This window comes from Heteronotia binoei, chromosome 4, assembly GCF_032191835.1.
Source record: "Heteronotia binoei isolate CCM8104 ecotype False Entrance Well chromosome 4, APGP_CSIRO_Hbin_v1, whole genome shotgun sequence".
Taxonomy (NCBI): domain Eukaryota; kingdom Metazoa; phylum Chordata; class Lepidosauria; order Squamata; family Gekkonidae; genus Heteronotia; species Heteronotia binoei.
In genome coordinates this window covers 73,047,671-73,068,027 of record NC_083226.1, presented here as the reverse complement: position 1 = coordinate 73,068,027, position 20,357 = coordinate 73,047,671, and the positions used below count along the sequence as shown (strand labels likewise).

Genomic DNA, 20,357 nt, shown 5'->3' with positions numbered 1-20,357 from the left:
TAATTACCAGACTTAAAATTATGTCATGAAGCAGTTTGCTTAGTATGGATAAAAGAATGTATAATGTTGCTAAACAAAAAACTCTTAGCATTGAAAGGTCATGGAAATAAATTTGGCTGGCACGCTTATATGTATTATGGGGGGGGAAAGACGGCTTTTTCTCTCACCATTATATAAGAAACAGCTTGCTAAATACATGGATGAAATATAAGAAATATAATGAGAGAAAACCGTTATGGATAGTGCCAGCTGAAGTAATAAAAATAACAGCTGAGACGGGTGAAGAAAAGTGGTTGTCATATAATCAACTATTAAAAATACAAAGTGGCAAAATAGAATTAAAAACTGCTGAAGAGCTGAATAATAAATATGATTGGTTTCAAATGCAACAAATAAAGAGCTTGGTGGAGAATGACATTAAAATTGAAAGAATAAGAAAAGAGCAAACAGAAATGGGAAAAGTTCTGCTTGGAGACAACAAAAAATTAATTTCAAAATTATATAAATTACTTTTAAAATGGTCTACAGAAGATGAAGTAGTGAAATCTCAAATGATTAAGTGGGCAATTATTGTAAATAAAGAAATACAGATGGAAACTTGGGAATATTTGTGGAAGAACTCTATGAAGCTTTCGACGTGTCATAGTATTAAAGAGAACTGTTTTAAAATGATGTATAGATGGTATATGACTCCTAAGAAATTGGCAAAGATGAATAATAAGATGCCAGACAGATGTTGGAAATGTAAAAAAACATGAAGGTTCTTTCTACCATATGTGGTGGACTTGTGAAAGAGCAAAAAAGTATTGGCAGATGATTCAACAAGAAATTTCTAGGATCTTGGGATACGAATTTAAGAAAGTTGCAGAGACTTTTCTGTTGGGATTACAAATGGAAAAATTTCCAAAAGAAGATAGAACTATAATTTGGTACTTGCTTTCAGCTGCTAGGACATTATATGCACAGTTGTGGAAGCAAGAAAAAATACCAGAGAAATGGGATTGGATTGTAAAAGTTATGACATGGAGTGAAATGGACAAATTAACAAGAATTTTAAGAAACTATGATTTAGAAGTTTTTAAGATGGAGTGGAAAAAGTTCAGAAGATATGTAGAAAAAGAGTGGAAAGTAAAAGGACACTGGAGAATTTCTGATAATGATTAAGTCTTTGAAAAAAAGTATATTAATTTTTGTTTTTATTAGTTAAGGGTACCTTTAAACATTAGTACTTTAAGTAAATAACACCGGCAGGGGTCAAGTAATGGGGGGAGGGGTGGGTAGAAAGTAATATATGGGATAGATAAAAGAAGCTATTAATCATGCAAGAAATATAATTTGTTACCATATGTTACTAAATAAAATTGTTTTAACCAATAAATAATTGGCACACAAAGACACTTAAAAACCTTTCTCCTTGTTGAACATATCATGCTTATCTACTTAAATCCATACCATGGTGCTGCCACTGTGCTCTGTCAGTTTTTTTTTAACGGGGTTATAGATTTTGCTGGAATGGTAACTTGGCAAATACAATTTTCCTAACTTGGCAGCAATTATTATATATGACTGCTATTAGTGGCAGTATTTCTATAAACATGCTATAGTTTGCAGTCATTAAGAGGCAAGGAGGTGATTAATCAACTTACATCTATTTTGAATGGTAAACCTAGCATTGTTTTTCCATGTGGAAGTGCAGGCTTCCAGAGAACAGATAGAAAAGGGCACTGGGCAACGGGGAGGGGGTAGTTTGAATACCATTGCTTAATGTCCTTTTTCAGGAGATAGAACTGTAAGTATATCCATCATATGGGATTCTACTGAGATTAATCGAGTAGGTGAAAAGGAAGAAAAGGGAGTGAAGTTGCAGGACAATCTGTCAGCCAAGAACAGGAGTTATTCGTTTGTTCCTCCCACAAACATCCTGAAATAGGAGGGAGCTTATTGAGGGGAGTTATTTGCAAACTTAAGCCACCTTGATAATATTAAGCAAGTACTGCACTCAAGAAGGTGGAATCAAAGGAGTTAAGCAAGAGAATAAAGCAGCAGTAATAGCATGCCGACTCCTCATAACCACTCCAAGTCCAAATATCTAGGCAACAAAAGAATCTGAAGTCAAATCCAAAAGAAAAACAGGGATCACGCCTCCTTTAGTTCCAAAACATGTAAAGAAACATGTAGCAGGGTTTCCAGAGCCAGGTACTTTGCCAAGACACAAGTATTCCTGGGTAGGTCAATGCACACTTGCCAGGGGTTCAGCAAGCACACATAAATGAAAGTGTGGTGGGCAAAACAGAGGGGAAAGGCAGAACTGAGTATGGCAGGTTGCATAGCAAATCAGGGTATGAACCTCACAGAACAGAGCATAGCTGTGACAAGTCTGGGCATGGCAGGGTTTTTTAGATTTTTTAGTTGAAACTTACTACCTTGTCTCTGTATGCCATAAACATTGCGAATTCTGCTATCAGCTCCCAAACAGTCATTTCCCAATGTGTCTAACAATTCAAAACCTACATGATAAAACCACATTTTAAAACCATTAATTTCAATGCCCTCAAATACATATCAATAATATAATTAAAACTGAGTTAAATATGTACAAAGAGATAAAAACAGCATTGGTCAAAGAACATTGGTCAAGGAAAAGGGATCACTGAGAGAGTGAAATGAAATGAAAAAGTCTCCACGCTGGTGGAAGATGGCAACAGAAGGGGACAAATTAATCTCCATATGGAGAGAGTTCCAGAATTTTGGTGCCACATCTGAAATGCCCCTCTCCCAGGTTGCTGCCATACTCAGCCTGCCTAATCTCAGAGTGCAGGGGCAGTCAGAGCAGGGTCTCCAAAGATGACTATAGTGGTTGGGAGGGTTCATAAGGGAGTCCTTCAAATAGGGTCATCTCAAATCATATAGGGCAGGTATGTCCAACAGGTAGATAATAAGAACATAAGAGAAGCCATGTTAGATCAGGCCAATGGCCCATCCAGTCCAACATTCTGTGTCACACAGCGGCCAAATATATATATATATATACACACACATACACACTGTGGCTAATAGCCACTGATGGACCTCTGCTCCATATTTTTATCTAACCCCCTCTTGAAGGTGGCCATGCTTGTGGCCACCACCACCTCCTGTGGCAGTGAATTCCACATGTTAATCACCCTTTGGGTGAAGAAGTACTTCCTTTTATCGGTTTTAACCTGTCTGCTCAGCAATTTCATTGAATGCCCACGAGTTCTCGTATTGTGAGAAAGGGAGAAAAGTACTTCTTTCTCTACTTTCTCCATCCCATGCATTATCTTGTAAACCTCTATCATGTCACCCCTCAGTCGACGTTTCTCCAAGCTAAAGAGCCCTAAGCGTTTCAACCTTTCTTCATAAGGAAGGTGTTCCTTATAATGATCCACCAGTAGATCGTGGAGGGGTCAGAGGTAGATCACCAGCCCCACTTGGTCTCATGGTTTGCTGGACAGGTGTTTGGGTTTTTTTGATGATTGTTTGGTGTGGTGGTATTTGATTATTGGTGCCAGTATGATGAATTCTTATTTTTATTTTTAGAACTGCATGTGTGGTTTTGGCATCATCCAGAGGTCTTCAGTTCCTGTTAATCTTTAATACTTTGGGACAGTGACAGTTTTGGATCAGATTCAGCCAGTGTTAACTTAGCACCCCAGCCACCCCAGTATAATGAAGATGAGTGTTCCAAAGAAGATCAAAACCTAACACTTTCATAATGAATGGGAAATGGACTACTTCATCATGGTGAAAGACAAGTGTTGTTGTCTACTTTGTAACACCGCTGTATCCTTGCCCAAAGAGGGTAATCTGGAGTGTCATTATAAGGCTCTGCATAGCACTATTTGATGCTGTTTTTCCACCTAAAAGTGAAATTTGTAAGCTAAAGCTCAAAGAACTTAAATCTAAATTGACTGCACAGCAACAGTTGATGGCGAAGCCAAGGTCATATTTGGTCAATGCAACCATGACATCCTTCAAGGTCAGCAACCTGATCGCAAAGAAATGCAAACCTTTCAATGAAGGAGAATTTGTAAAAGATTGTTTTCTTGAAGCAGCAGACAATCTAATTGAAGGATTTAAGAATAAGAAAGAGATCATAGCTGCTGTTCAAGATGTACATTTGTCAAGAAACACTGTTGTGCGGCAAATAGAAAAGTTGTGTGGAGACACAACTGAACAATTGTTGGAGGATGTTATAGTTTGTGTTGCTTTCTCACTCCAACTGGATGAATCTAAAGACATAAGAGACATAGCCCAGTTACTAGTTTTTATCTGGATGATTTTTGAAGACTTCAGTGTTAAAGAACTACTACTTGGAATGATTTCTTTAAAAGGGAGAACTACCAGTCAGGAAGTATTCAGCTCTTTCCATTCTTTTGTGACGAAGTGTAATCTTCCATTGCATAAACTTGTTTCCATCATACTGATGGAGCAAGAGCAATGACAGGTGAGGTTAAAAGTTTCATAGGCCTCTGTAGACAGCATGACGACTTACCAGATTTCCTTTTTTACCACTGCATCGTTCACTAGCAAGTTTTGGCATGCAAAAGACTCAGTACAAAGACTGTCATGGTCATCACTTTCAAAATTGTAAATTCAGTTCATGGAAGATCACTTCAAAGACAACTTTTCAATCTTACTCTTGATGAAGGGGCAACGGAAATCATTTTGCACACAGATGTAAGATGGCTAAGCAGGCACAAATTTCTGCAAAGATTTTGTGATTTGCTGAATGAAATAAGAAGGTTTTTGAAGGAGAGGGGAGATGACAAAGCAGAGTTGGAAGATGAGGAGTGGTTATGTGATCTGGCATTTCTCACTGACTTTACAGGCAAACTAAGTGATATGAACATTGAACTACAAGGTAAAAACAAATGCATTGGCGAGATGATGAGTACAGTTTCCTCCTACAAGAGCAAATTTGAGCTAATGATGACTGACCTTGCAAACAACACTTTTGATCATTTTCCTAATACGCAGGACCATCTGGGACAATATCCAAATTTTGTTTTTCAGAATGAGAAGTATGTGATAGAAATCTGCTCTGTTATCCAGGAATTTGAAAAAAGATTCTGTGACTTCCAAAGAATTGAAAAAGTTGTGGAGTACTTGTCATACCCGTTCAAAGCAGATATGGACATTAAGGAAACTTCAGCTGCTATCAGTAAAAAATACTCATTGAACAAGGCATCTCTTGGAAACGAAATAGAAACCCTTAAAAATGACATTTTTCTCAAAAACCGTGCTGAGCAAGAATCATTTTGGAAGCTAGTGCCTAGAGACAAATTTCCCAACTTGAGAAGATGCAGTGAAGCTGTACACTCCTGTTTTGGTTCAACTTATTTGTGTGAATCTGCATTTTCCCATCTGAAAATGACAGAGTACACAGCGTTCCAACATGGCAGATGAACATCTTCAGAATTCCCTGTGACTGGTCCTCACACAATATTCACCCAACTTCAAAAAGCTGGTGGATGAAATTCAGGCTCAGACATCTCACTAATTAGCAAGAGCAAAATTTTAAAGATTGCGCAAGATCAGCCTGGATCAATACTTGACCTACATTTAACACAAATCACTCATAAAAGTTAAAGTTATTAAGACAGTTAAAAAAAGTTATAACAATAAAAAATTAAGAAAAACTGTTCGCAGTTCTTTCTGGATCTTTATCTCTCTGTTTTGTTTTTGCTTATTTTGCTTACCAGTAAATGACAGAAAGTGCATTGTAAATGGGGGAGGGGGCGGTGAAACCCAACTTTGGTGGGTTAAAATCTAATTTAAAACTAATTTGAGACTTAATTTTCATGATGGTAGATCACCAGCACTTTTGTCCGGAAAAAATAGATCACGACCTGTTGGAAGTTGGCTCGATAAAGGGGTTTGAAGGTCAAGACCAGAACCTTGAACTGAGTCCAGAAACAAATTGGGAGCCAAGACTGGAGTGATATGGTTTCTGCAGTCAACATCCTGGCTGCAGCATTCCATACCAATTGAAGTTTTCAAACACTTCTCAAGGGTAGCCACACATAGAGTTTACTGCAGTAATCTACATGTAACCTGGGCATACACCACAGTGTCTAGATCTGTCCAGTAAAGGCCACAGCTGGCTAACCAGCTGAAGCTGGTAAAAGGAGCTCTTGACCACATTTGCCATCCACTTATCCAGCAGTAGTAGGGTTGCCAAGTCCAATTCAATGTGGAGCCGGGAGCAAGGTTGTGACAAGCATCACGGAACTCAGAAGGGAGTTCTGGCCATCACATTTAAATGGACCACACACCTTTTAAATGTCTTTCCTCCACTGGAAATAATGAAGGATATGGACACTTTCTTTTGGGACTCATAGAATTGGACCCCCTGCTCCAATATTTTTAAAACTTGGAGGGTATTTTGGGGAGAGGCACTGAATGCTATGCTGAAAATTAGGTGACTCTACCTCAAAAAACAGCATCCCCAGTGTAACGTACTCGAAACGGAGACGGGAGTAGGGCAACATGGTTTATTGGGAGCACGTAGCTAGAGAGAGAACACGCGGGCCGGGTCCCGCTTATATACAATCCCGGGTACAGCCTACTGGGTTGGTCGGGCCAATCCTGCCCCGTTGAACTTCCCGCCACAGCTGGAGATAGGCGGGGAACTGGCTCCCGGCGCTGGGGCTCCTGGGACTGCCCAGTTGCCCCCCCCGTCTGGTCGCATGACATTTCTTGATACACTACACCCCTCCCCCCCTGGTTAATGTACAAAGTCCTGTAAATATGCGGGGGGCCGGCGCTCCCGGGTGGACCGTCTGGGGGTTTCGGGTGGAGGCGGCGCGGCCGCCGGGGATGGTGCTTCGGGGGGTCCTGGAGTGGACGGGGGCGGCCCGTTCGGTTCTGCGGATCCCTCGGGCTCGGTCGGCCCCGGTACCTCTGGCGCCCGCATCCCGGATGTTGGGATCGCGTCTTCTAGGCGGTCTCCGTTTGGCTCCTCGCGGGATATAGCCTCGTCTGTGTCTGCGGGTGCCTCCGGGAGAGTGCGGCGCCTCAACTGGTCAATGTGCCGCCGTAGCACCTGGCCCCCCTCAGTCGATATGTCGTAGTGGTGGGACCCGGTTACCCTCAGTACCCGCCCCGCCACCCAATCGGGGCCCCTTGCATAGTTTCGGGTGTAGACTGGGTCGCCCGCGAAGAAGCCCCGGACGGTGTCTCGGACTTCGGGACTCCCGCGGGTGTCTGACGCTCGGTCGGGATGCAGCCGGTCCAGCCTGGTTATGAGTTTGCGTCCCATGAGGAGCTCAGCCGGGCTGACTCCTGTGACCGGGTTGGGTGTGATCCGATTATCGAAGAGGAACGCGGCCAGCCTGTGGTCCCAGTCCCCCTGTACAATTCGGCCGAGGGCCTCCTTTGTTGTGCGGACCATCCGCTCTGCCTGGCCGTTGGTGGCCGGGTGGAAGGGAGCCGACCTTATGTGCCTGATCAGATATCTTTGCAGGAACGCCTGGAAGTCGGCTGAGGTGAAGGCGGCCCCGTTATCAGAGACTATGGTGTCCGGGATGCCGTGTGTGCATAGGACCCTGCGCAGAGCTCTGACCGCGGCTGTGGACGAGGGGGACCCTACGGGGATGACCTCCAGCCATTTGGTGTAGGAGTCCACTATTATGATGAAGGTTTGCCCCTGGAAGGGGCCCGCAAAGTCGATGTGGAGTCTCGACCATGGTTTCCGGGTGGACTCCCACCTAGTGACGGGGGCGCTGGGCGGCTCGGGCCGCGATTCCTGGCAGGTCTGGCATCTGCGGACCCAGCTCTCGATCTCCCCGTCCATTCCCGGCCACCAGACGTAGCTTCTGGCCAGAGCCTTCATTCGCACTATGCCGGGGTGAGTCTCGTGTAGGGATTCTAAAACACGCCTTTGGAGCGGGGGCGGAATCACTACCCTACTGCCCCATAGTATGCAGCCCTTGTGTGCGGCTAATTCCTCCCTCCTCGCCTTGTAAGGCCTGAATTCCTCACCCATGTTTCCCTCTGGCCACCCCCTCACCACCCAGTCGAGCACCCGTGCCAGTGTCTTGTGTTTCTGAGTGGCCTTGGCCACCTCCGCGGCGTGGAGTGGCGGCTCCGGGAGGCTCTCTATCATCATGACTTGGTGTGCGGGTGCGGGGTCCGGACCCGTCTCCGGGAGCGGCAAGCGGCTGAGCGCATCCGCGTGACCCATAGCCTTGCCGGCCCTATGAACCAGTGTGTACGTGTATGAGTTGAGGAATTGGTTCCACCTCAACACGCGCTGTGAGAGTATTTGGGGGGTCTGTCTGTCTGGGGCTAGTAGACCTAAAAGGGGCTTGTGGTCTGTGGCAATTGTGAACCGTCTCCCATATAGGTACTCATGGAACTTGCGGACCCCCGCTACGATTGCCAAGGCCTCTTTGTCGATCTGCGCGTAGTTGCGCTCGGCTGGGGTGAGCGTGCGGGAGTAGTATGCGACCGGTACCTCCCTCCCATCTGGCAGCTGATGCCCCAGGACTGCCCCCACCCCATACGGCGACGCATCGCATGCCAGGATGACGGGGAGGGCCTCGTCAAAATGGTGGAGCACCGCATTGGACACCAGGACGTCCTTGACCGCCTGAAACGCGGCGGCCTGTCGTTTGCCCCAAACCCAAGGGGCATTCTTGTCCAGCAGCCGGTGAAGGGGCTCCGCGAGGGCAGCCTTGTGGGGGAGGAAGGAATGGTAAAAGTTGAGCACCCCCAAGAAGCTTTGTAGCTCCGCTTTGCTTGTGAGGGCAGGGGCTTGTACGATGGCTCGGGTCTTTTCTTCCGTGGGGTGGATTCCAGTTGCATCTACGGCGAACCCTAGGAACTCCACCCGTGGAACCCCCAGCAAACATTTCTCCCTCTTGACCTTGAGCCCCGCGGTCTGGAACCGGCGGAGCACCTCTCGAAGGCGGTTGCCAAATTCTTCGGGGTCCGGGGCGGCGACTAAAACGTCATCGAAGAACGGCTGGACTCCGGGAATTCCTTTAAGGAGAGAGTCCATTATGCTCTGGAAAATCCCCGGAGCGACGCTCACCCCGAACTGCAGCCTCTTTACGCGGAAGGCCCCTCTGTGTGTCACGATCGTTTGGGCCTCTGCCGTCTTGCTGTCTACTGGGAGCTGCTGGTAGGCTTGGGCTAGGTCTAGCTTCCCGAATATCCTAGCCCCCGCTAGGGCGGCTAGGACGTGGCTCACTACCGGCACCGGATAGGGGTTGTCCTGTAGAGCCTTATTTATGGTGCATTTATAATCGGCACATATCCGCACCTCCCCGGTTGGTTTGATGGGGGTAACGATGGGGGTTTCCCAAGTGGCGTAGTCCACCGGCTCAAGGACGCCTTGTGCCGTGAGGCGGTCTAGCTCTGCCTCAATCTTAGGTTTCAAGGCGAACGGGACCCTCCTGGCCTTGAGCCGAATCGGCCTGACTGTGGGGTCTAGGGGCAGGGAGATGGCCGGCCCCCGGTAGCTTCCTAGGGACCCATCGAATACCTCGGGGAATTCCTTGCAAATCTCCCCGAACCCACGGGGCGTTAAGGTCTGCCCCACCCCCTCCACGCGGATTCCCATGGGTTTGAACCAGGCCAGACCTAGCAGGGTAGCCAGCTGGCGCTTTACCACCAGGATGTCCAGCGGGCCGTGGAAGGACCCCCGCTCGACTTGTACCCGCGCCCACCCTGCAATTTGCACCGGGTTCTTCTGGAAGTCCCGGAGTATGAAGTCTGCCGGCCGAAGTTGCAGCCGCTGGCGGGGACACAGTTCTCTTAGGGTTTCCTCCGCTATGAGGGAAATGGAGGACCCTGAGTCCACCTCCATTTGGCAGGGGTTCCCCTCGATAAGGACCGTCACTTTGATTTTATCGGGGGAATCGTGGGGCAAGTTCAGTACCTGTAGGGACGTAGAGTCTATCGCGTGGGACTCCGCGGACTCGTGGTACGTGGTCGGCTTCCTGCGGTTGGGCTTGGCTCGGCAAGCCCTGGCGATGTGGCCGGTCTTCCCGCAGCTCCTGCAGTCCCAGGTCCGGTACTGGCAGTCTCTCCTCTCGTGGGGGCCGCCGCAGCTGGCGCACTTGGTGGCCGGGGCTCGCTCCGACGCTGGTGGTCGGTCGGTCGCTCGGGGGCGTTGGGTCGCTCTGTTGGGTGGCCCGGCTGGGCGGCGTAGCTGATGGGCTTCCTCCTCCTCGGGGCCGTCGTGGTCCAGCTCTTCGTGGTGGGCGGCTTCCATCTTGGCCCGGGGAAACGTTCGGGCGGTTCGTTCCCACGCCACCGCCTCGCTGAAGGCGGCCTGGAGGGTAAGCTCTTCTTTGGCGAAGAGCTTTTGCTGGAGCCTTTCGTCGCGGAGGCCCCACGTGAATCTGTCCGCCAGGGCTTCCTCCAGTTGGGGGAGGTTGCAGTTCCCGGCGAGTTTGCGGAGGGCCGCCAGGTAGTCCGCGGCGGACTCGCCCGCGATCTGGTCCCGTTTGTGGAACAGGAACCTGCGAGCCACCCGCGAGGGCTGTGGTGAGAAGTGTCCCGTGAGGAGTCGGATGATCTCGTCATAGGATTTCTCCGCCAGACGGGCGGGTGCCGAGAGACCCTTGGCGATCTCGAACGTGGCAGGCCCGCAGACGCTCATGAGAACGTCCCTCTTTGCTCCGGCGTCAGTGATCTTGTTGGCCCGGAGGTAGAACTCGACCCGCTCCGCGTAGGACTCCCATCCCTCTGGATTTGTAGGGTCGAAGGGCTCGAGGTAGCCGGTGATTCCTCCTTGGTTGGCCATGATGGCGGCGGCGGTCGCTTGTTGCCCAGATCTCCGTCGTAGCCGCTGAGGCTAGTATCCCACCTTCGTCGCCAGTGTAACGTACTCGAAACGGAGACGGGAGTAGGGCAACATGGTTTATTGGGAGCACGTAGCTAGAGAGAGAACACGCGGGCCGGGTCCCGCTTATATACAATCCCGGGTACAGCCTACTGGGTTGGTCGGGCCAATCCTGCCCCGTTGAACTTCCCGCCACAGCTGGAGATAGGCGGGGAACTGGCTCCCGGCGCTGGGGCTCCTGGGACTGCCCAGTTGCCCCCCCGTCTGGTCGCATGACATTTCTTGATACACTACACCCAGAGCCCCAGATACTGGCAGATCAATTCTCCATTATACCCTATGATCTCCATAGGGAATAATGGAATGCCCAACAGACATTCCAGCCCCCGGCTTTCTGATGACCCTGAAGCGGGGGGAGGGCCTCCAAACCAGGGGATCCCCTGCCCCCACCTGGGGATTGGCAACCCTAAGCAGCCGGCCTGGGCCCCAAAACACCCTCAAACAATGGGCCTGCTCCTTAAAGGGGTGTGCAGCTCCACCCAGAACAAGTGACAGCTTAATGGTGGCATTGAGGTGAACTGATCAAGAATTCACCTTGGATAATTAGAAACTGAGCAAGCTAAATTCAATCATGTCAAAAATCTTAGCATGTCTAGTACTCATAACTTTATGTCTGTAGTTGACCTGTAAAAGGAGGAGGGGTTTCATAAGAGCATTGCCAGAATTCTATTATAATCAGTATCTCTTACTAATTGAATGTCTTCAGGATATAAATGTGATTTACTCTAATTATCTGTGTAGGTTCATTCTACCACCTTGTAGGGTGTTAGCATTGTAGGGATAAGATAAAACCCTGGTTACATCTGTAAACTTGAATGTAATTAATAACTGATGTTTCTCTTTTCTTTCAGCCACAGTTTACAAATCTGAGCTATTCTCTCGTTTCTATAATGTAACCTAGCCAGCTTCTGAAACATCTTTTTTGTCTATATGGACTGCAAAAGGATTAGTGAAGTATTAATTATAATATTAGATCTATTTTCCTGTGGCTGTTTATAAATATGTTTGCATATTAACATTCCTTGCATATCAAAATTACATACTAGCCAACTACAACAAATCTTTTGGTTCCAAGCCCTAATCCTAGTGGTTGAAAGAACATGTGCCAGAATCCTGAACCTAAGTATTTTAAATAGTTCTTAAACCACTTCAATGATGCTGGTTCAAGTTAAGAATCTTGAAGAGTGCAGCTTTTTTTAACCTTGTATATTCTTGATCTGCAGGTCCATTCATGTATAACTGTGATCTGATGTGAAAAACAAAAGACTATTACCAACACCAGGGCTTTTTTTGTAGAAAAAGCCTAACAAGAACTCATTTGCATATTAGGCCACACCCCCTGATGCCAAACCAGCTAGAACTGTGTTCCTGCTCAAAAAAACCCTGACCAACACCAATACAACCTGACTTTACAATAAGTATCCAAACCTAAATAAAGACTTTGCTTCAAACAAATGGAAACAAGGACATTTCAGGCTCATCACACGTGAAACTGGTGATATATAACACTCCCATCCAGATTAATCAGCCCTGCATATTGATGAGGTAAATGAGAGGTGCAGAACTCATTTGTTATGAGGGCTGGATTTGACATAAATGAGACCTTGTCGGGCCAGGCCATGAGTGTCATAAAATGTAATGCCAGGCAGTGGACATAGAAGAAGAAGAACTGCAGATTTATATCCCACCCTTCTCTCTGCATCAGAGACTCAGAGCAGCTTACAATCTCCTTTATCTTCTCCCCCCACAACAAACACCTTGTGAGGTGGGTGGGGCTGAAAGAGCTCTCACAGCAACTGCCCTTTCAAGGACAGCTTTGCGAGAGCTATGGCTGACCCAAGGCCATTCCAGCAGGTGCAAGTGGAGGAGTGGGGAACCAAACCCGTTCTCCCAGATAAGAGTCCGCGCACTTCACCACTACACCAAACTGGCTCTTTATAAATTTTATAATAGGCACAAACACAATTAAAGATTTTTTTTACTTAAAATAAAACATGCTTAAAACATTAGCACACTTGCAATATTTTGTTTAACAATCTCTGATAAATGTCACCTCTTGCTATGAATTATTGCATCAAAAACTGCAGACAATGTACTATACCAATCTTAAACATGCTGCTCAGGTGTTGTTCAGGTGTGCACATTTGTAAGTTGCAAACCTACTTTTGATTTATTGACATTAATTAGAGAGATCTCATGGTCAAGGCTTTGAGCCTAAGACCTGGAAGAAAACATGAAGCAGCTGGGCATTGTGAGCTTTTGTACAGAAGCTGCTTCATGTGCTAGTTAAGAATATGTGACGGCACCATGGCACAGACTAAGGGCTATGTGCTTGTCTAAAAGCTATAGTCTTCCCCAGAAAAATAACTACAACTCCTGTGTGGCAGTGCAAGAACAGAGACAGCCATGTACAGTGGTCAGTATTAGCTTACTTATTTTCTGGAAGACTGGGAAATCTAAGTTCACAATCACCAAAGGAAAATGTGAAAGAAAAATCAAGGAAAATTTGCTGAATAAAACTGGGCTGGACACACACTCTTAGCCTAATCCTGGCTTGCTGTTATTGGCTCTTCTAAATAGTTCATATGCGTTCCTATTTTGAAACACTGGAGGGCATGGATACAGTGAAAAAGAGAAAGGGAACCCAGTTGCACCCATAACAAACCCAACAAAACTCTCTCACTCACTCACTCCCTGTAGCAAGGCAAAAAGCTCATACCTTCAATGAAACAATATCAAGAGAGTCCGTCAACACTCCAGATCGGCTGGATGGATCTCAGAGAGGTTTGTATCTCATGCGTGCTATGAGAGCTATGATCTCCTCACCCCCTTGACTCCGGGCTGCCAATGTATTGATTTACCAAATTAGAGCTTACCAACACTGGTTAATATGCATATTGACACCTAGCCTCTGACTTGGGGGAAGCTCAATTAGCATTTCTAAGGAGCCGAGGTTGGGTTGTTAGGTCATTCATAAAGTCATTCACTGACTTTGAAGTTCAGAAGGAAAATCACACACAGCTTTTATCACCCCATTCATGCCTTTGAAGCCTCAAGTCCTGTGTTGGTTGCTCAGTGGGGGCTTAGCCCCGGGTGGGAAAATCCTGGGGGGGCTGCAGCGCCCCAGCCCCCATGTACTTTATGCCTATGCTAGGAAGTCTTTCAGTGATGTAAAAAAATTAACTTGTAGCGCCAAATTTTATGAACTGTTGTCTAAGAAATTGACTTGTTATGGTTTTGCTTTGCAATTACAGCTTTGAGGGTTGGGCATAGACCAATATTAGCATTCTCCACTAATATTCCTATAGTATGAGATGTATTTAGGAAGCAGATGCTGGAAAGGTATGTAAGCAGGCCTCGTTTTGGGCAGGAACTCACAGGAGCAGAACTCCAGAACTTCTACATTTTATTGTGCTCTTTCTTTCTTAACCCCCCACCCCAACACTTGCTTCTGGGCTCCATTATTCAAACCCCTTGTGAGAATTTTGCTGAACTCAAAGATTTGACAAACTTTCTAAGATTTTTTTGGGAAATAACCAAAACATATATAAAACAGAGAGATAGAAATCTTCATCTTGCCACTGTGGCCACTTAGGAGAAAGTAATTGTAGTGATTTTAGTTCACCAAAATCATTAGATATTCTTGGCCTGTATAACAAACAATGGTCAAAAGGCCTGTCTCTGTAAGACTGTACTTTCAGGCCTCTTGGCTAAGTGTCTTAGTGTAAGCACCACAGAGTGTGACTGGTTGTAAAAAAGTTTCAGCTGTGGAGGTGGGAAACAAGGTTATGCTGACCCATCTCATCATTCTGGATTCTGATTGGTTACAGTGGGCCCAGCAACTGGTCCATTCTAGAAATAAAGTTGGGATACCAGAAAGCCCACTTTGATTCTGGGTTGAGTCTGACTCAGATTTCCACCTTGTTATGGCGGAGTCTGATCCACTCAGATGTCCAACTTGATTCCTGCTTTGTTCATCCTGCTGTGTTGTTTTAATCCTGTGAGCCTGGCTGACTGCCAAGAATTTGCTATATCGTCCTTTCCTGCTGACCATATTGGTAACTATGTATAATTATGCTGGGAAAACCTAGGGTTTATTTTCATTCCTTCCTCTAATTTGTGTTTTATCTTAAATTGCACACAATAAAATATCTCTTATACCTGCTAAATTGTGCTCTACAGTCTCAAAGCTAACTCCAGTGCCTATGACTGCTCGCTGCCTTTTTGACTACCATTCTGTTGTGCTTCAAGTCTACCTTGCAGGGCTTCTGTGTTAATCTCCCGGTAAGGGCTGGAGGCTTCACCCGACCTCCAGTTTAGGAAAGATAACTAGGGTGTGGTGGCAGACTACTAAACCAGGCTGGGTTTCTGTGGTGTTAAAGTTTTTGGAACCCAGGAGCCTAACATAAAAGGAACTCCCTACAAGGCAGTGAATGATTTGGCTGCTGTTGGCTGGGGGGAGTTTCCACTACAGTAATTTTAAAGTATGATGGGAGTAAGGTTTTATTATGACAATTATAATTCAAGAAACATTTTAAGGTAGATGCTGAGCTGATAGTTATATCCAGTGAAGTCGGGGGTGTGTGGCATATGCAAATGAGTTGTGCTAATGAGCTTCAGCACCTCTTTTTCTACAAAATAATGCCTACATGTAAGTATCAGAAATACAAAGTGGGCAACATTTGTTGAATCAGCTTAGGTTGCTCATGTTGCTCATGCTACTCTTTGAAGTTGAGATACTATGTCTCAACTTCATGTTACACTTGATTATCCAGCATTTTGGCTCATGTCCTGCCTATTGGATGCAGCAAGAAAACTGATTTTTATTGAGCAGCTCAAATATATTTGAAGAAATTCAGTTGTATCTGCTTGTATGTTCAGACTGCTTTCACACACAATTAGGTTATTTTCTTGCATTTTCTTCCATCCCCCCATTTGCTGTGCAGCCTAAAATTGTTAAAAGAAACATAGATGAAACAGCAACAATCCATGTGATATTGAGTTTGGACGTACTACTTATATGCCTTTACTTAAGACTTAAACCTGCATCAGCTCAATTAATAAGATTTCCACTTCAAAAAAGTGCTTAAAGGCAAGACCAGATCTACATATTTTGGCAAAACCAAAAAATGGCATCCCTACTCAAAAAATGGGAGGGACACACTGGTGATCTGACTCCCTCCCACTTAAACACCCCCATTGGGGCTGCTTTTGCCATGTCTCCACCTTGCAGAAAGGCAGCAAAGGCAAGGGATCTGACTCCCCCTTCCCATTTAAACACTCCGTGGAGTTTTTAAATGAAAAGGGAAGCCACAGGGCTGTTTTTGCCACCTTTTCGCAAGGTGGATCTTTCTCCCCCCCTCCCATGGGGAGGTGCCCAATTCAGCAGCATCCAGGACAAGTGCCCCCTCTGCCCCCCCCAAAAAATCTGGCCCTGTCTAAAGTACGTGGAAAGTTTCATTTGTAGTGCCTGTGTTTACTTTATCCATACATTGCTATATGTTCATAGCTGCTTCTGCCCTTGATCTCTTGGTGCCTTTCTTTTAAATAAAAGAGTTGCTATTTGTGAGGATTAGAGCCAATGATCACATATAGGCAACTGTGTAACACCATGTCAGGTCTCCAGTAGGGGTGTGCATTCGGTTCGGCTGAACCACAGAAACCTCCGAATCACCCCTGATTCGGAAGTATACAGCGCCGTATACTTGTGAATCCAATTTGCAGCCATAATACAGGAACCGTATATGGCTCCCCGTATACTTCCGAATCAATATTTAGAAGTCCATAGAAAAGGTGGGAAAGGACCTTCTGCAGCCTCAGGGGAGCTGCTTGCCTTCTTTCCCACCTTTGGAAGCCTTTTCCTGCCTCTCCCATAGCCTCCCTAGGATAGGGTGGCCATAATATCTGCAGGCCAGCCAGGGACACCTCGAGGGGGGGAATGATGTGTGTGTGCGCATGTGCGTCGCCAGAAACAGGAAGTGACATCACTTCCTGTGACATCATTTCCCCCGTGCCACCTGCCGGAAGCAGGAAGTGACATCACTTCATGTGACATCATTTTCCCCAAATGACATCATTTCCCCCAAATGCCACTGCCAGAAACAGGAAGTGACTTCACAGCACTTCCTGTGACGTCCCCAAAAATCCCCCCCCAAATCCCCCAAATATCACTGTAGGAGGGCACTAGAGCAGAGACACTGTACACATCTTGTAGAGAAAGAAGTACTTTTCTTCCTTTCTCAATGGACACTCAATTAAATTGCTGAGCAACGGATAAACAGAAGTTCTTCTTCACTCAAAAGGTGATTAACACATGGAATTCACTGCCACAGGAGGTGGTAGCAGCAACAAGCACAGACAGCTTCAAGAGGGGATTGGATAAACATATGGCGCAGAGGTCCATCAGTGGCTATTAGCCACAAGGTATAGATGGAACTCTCTGTCTGGGGCAAGTGATGCTCTGTATTTTTGGTGCTTGGTGGGGGGCAACAATGGGAGGGCGTCTAGTGTCCTGGCCCCACTACTGGACCTCCTGATAGCCCCTAGTTTTTGGGCCACTGTGTTTTTGCGCCACCTTCATCACTTTCGGGGTGTGGATCCCCCAGTGGGGTGGGCTCCCGACTCCCTCCGCCAGCTGTTTCTAATAGCCCTGCGCCCCCTCTTTCATTTGATATGTGTCCTGTGCGGGTGCCACCCTCCCGCCGGGAGATGCCGCAAAATGAGCCCCCTTGAGGCTTATGGCGGCAGGGCTCGGGGGAAGCGAGCTAGACTGCTGTTCTTTTGAGGGGTTATAGAGTGTTTCGAGCCCGTCCCTGTGGCATCAGTCCCATCATTGTGGGACCCAGGGGGCCGGCGCAGCGGCCCGCTGAAGCAGCCTGTTGGTCACTTCCGGGTTCCTGTCCTGCATCTTGACCTGTGTTATTAGTGACAGGCTGCTTTGGCGGGCCGCTGCGCCAGCCCCCTGGGTCTCACAACGATGGGACCAATGCCACAGGGACGGGCTCGAAACACTCTATAACCCCTCAAAAGAACAGCAGTCTAGCTCGCTTCCCCCGAGCCCTGCCGCCATAAGCCTCAAGGGGGCTCATTTTGCGGCATCTCCCGGCAGGAGGGTGGCACCCGCACGGAACACATATCAAATGAAAGAGGGGGCACAGGGCTATCAGAAACAGCCGGCGGAGGGAGTCGGGAGCCCACCCCACTGGGGGACCAAACCCCGAAAGTGATGAAGATGGCGCAGATAGAAGGAAGGAGGGAAGGAAGGAAGGAAGGGAGGAAGGAAGGAAGGAAGGAAGGAAGGAAGGAAGGAAGGAAGGAAGGAAGGAAGGAAGGAGGGAGGGAGGGAGGAGGGAGGGAGGGAGGGAGGGAAGGAAGGAAGGAAGGGGGAGGGAGGGAAGGAGGGAAGGAGGGAGGGAGGGAAGGAAGGAAGGAAGGAAGGAAGGAAGGAAGGAAGGAAGGAAGGAAGGAAGGAAGGAAGGAAGGAAGGAAGGAAGGAAGGCTGCCCCCTCCCGCCAGCCGCCCCCCCGCTTTCGGCCCCCTCCCTCCCTGCCTGCCTCGGGGGGGCTTACCTTCTCCCAGGGCGCGGGTGGCGGCCTCCCCTCTAGGCGGACGGGCTGGCCAGGAGGCGCAGTGGCGGTTGGTGCTGGTGGCGGCGCTGCTGGCGGGGCTGGCGGCGGCTGAGGAGGAGGCAGCCGAGTCCACCGACCCGGGGCCTCCCGCTCCCGCCGGGCCTGCAGGGAGGGCGGGGCGGCTCGGCCTCCTCGCCGCTCGGACCCCCTCCCCCCTCGGCGGGAAGGCCGCAGCCAGGCCGCCGGGCCTGCAGGGAGGGCGGGGCGGGGCGCCTTGGCCTCTGAGCTTGAGCCGGCGGCCTGGCTGCGGCTGCCCCGCCGAGGGGGGAGGGGGTCCGATGAAGGAGGGAGTAAGGAAGGAAGGAAGGAGGGAGGGAGGGAGGAGGGAGGGAAGGAAGGAGGGAAGGAGGGAGGAAGGAAGAAAGGAAGGAGGGAGGGAAGGAGGGAAGGGAGGAAGGAGGAAGGGAGGGAAGGAAGGAAGGAAGGAAGGAAGGAAGGAAGGAAGGAAGGAAGGAAGGAAGGAAGGAAGGAAGGAAGGAAGGAAGGAAGGAAGGAAGGAAGGAAGGCCGCCCCTCCCGCCAGCCGCCCCCTCGCTTTCGGCCCCCTCCCTCCCTGCCTGCCTCGGGGGGGCTTACCTTCTCTCAGGGCATGGGTGGCGGCCTCGGCCTCCCCTCCAGGCGGGCGGGCTGGTCAGGAGGCGCAGCGGCGTCTGGTGCTGCTGGTGGCACTGCTGGCGGTGGCTGAAGAGGAGGCGGCCGAGCCCACCGACCTGGGGCCTCCCGCTAAGCCGCCGCAGGCGCCGACGGCCCGCCTCCCGCTCCAGCCGCCGCCATTGTCCCGCCGCCTCCGCCACGCTGCCCACTCTCCTGGCCCTGCGCATGCGCAGAACCGTGCGCACGCGCAGGGAGGAAGCTCCCAGCCTCCCCTCCGGACAGGCGCTCGCTGCCACCTTTCCCACCCGCGCGCTCGCTCGCCGGCTCCAGGAGCTGGCTAAACCGGGACTTTTAATGGTCCCGGGATAGCCAGCCCGGGAGGCGGGAATTTGGGGGTGGCGGGGGGACTTTCCCGGGCAACCGGGATGATCTGGCCACCCTACCCTGGGATCAGGGAGGGAGGGGGAGAGGAGCCCCAGCAGCCAATCCAAAGCATGCATTTGCAAAATGCATTACAAATGCATGCTTTGCAGGGCTGTTGTGTAGCTGATGGCTGGGCTAATCCCCCAGCCATCAGCAACATTGTTGTTCTTTTGTTTACTTGGGTATCCAAGTAAACAGTGTTCTCTGGCCAATCACAGAGCAGTGGTATTTTTTTGAAACTGCTCTGTGTAGAGTCAGAGAACCTTTTTAAGAAGTCTGCCTGGCTGGACTCCATTCCATTGCTGCTGTGTTGGTGTTGGTGTGTGAGAGAGATTGTGCTGTGCTGGCCCTTGACCTCAGCTGCTGCTGCTCTCTCTCAGCCTTGCCTGACCTGCCTGGAGAAGAGAAAACATCTAAAGGTAAGACAGTCTTGGGGTTCTTGTTTTTATTTTAGTTAGTAAAATGACTTTTTAAGACTCAGAGTCCCTTTACTTATCCAGATTTGGGTGGGTACTGCATAGCTTATTTGGGGTTAGGGGGTTCTGCTGGGGGTGGGGGCCTGGGGTGGGGGGTTGTCAATTTGCCTATATCTTACTTTAGTGAGAGGACTTTTAAAAGTGCAGTGTCCTGATTTGGGTGGCTTGGATTTCTTGGGGTTAGGGTGAAGGTTTTTTTGGGGGGAGGGGTTGGTAAAGTTCCTGTATTGTTAAAAGTCAAGTTTTTTACTGTTTTAAAAGGATTCTGCGTTTGATTTGTTGCTGCTGTGTTATGCTGCTGTTGTTCCTTTTGTCTTCTGGTTCTTGTGGGGGGGCTGTTTGGCCTAATTTTCATTGT

The 20,357-nt window shown here is 48.4% G+C and overlaps 1 protein-coding gene across 1 annotated transcript; it reads right to left on the bottom strand.

Annotated features, from left to right (window-relative positions):
* Window positions 1-7,387: 7,387 nt before the first annotated feature.
* Window positions 7,388-19,327, bottom strand: LOC132570115 (uncharacterized; the record flags this gene model as incomplete). Its single annotated transcript, XM_060236549.1, has 3 exons — window positions 19,083-19,327; window positions 8,330-8,765; window positions 7,388-7,966 (listed from the first exon to the last, which is right to left on the bottom strand). Coding segments are annotated over exons 1-3 (1,260 nt in total), but the record flags the coding sequence as incomplete, so codon positions are not given.
* Window positions 19,328-20,357: the final 1,030 nt, after the last annotated feature.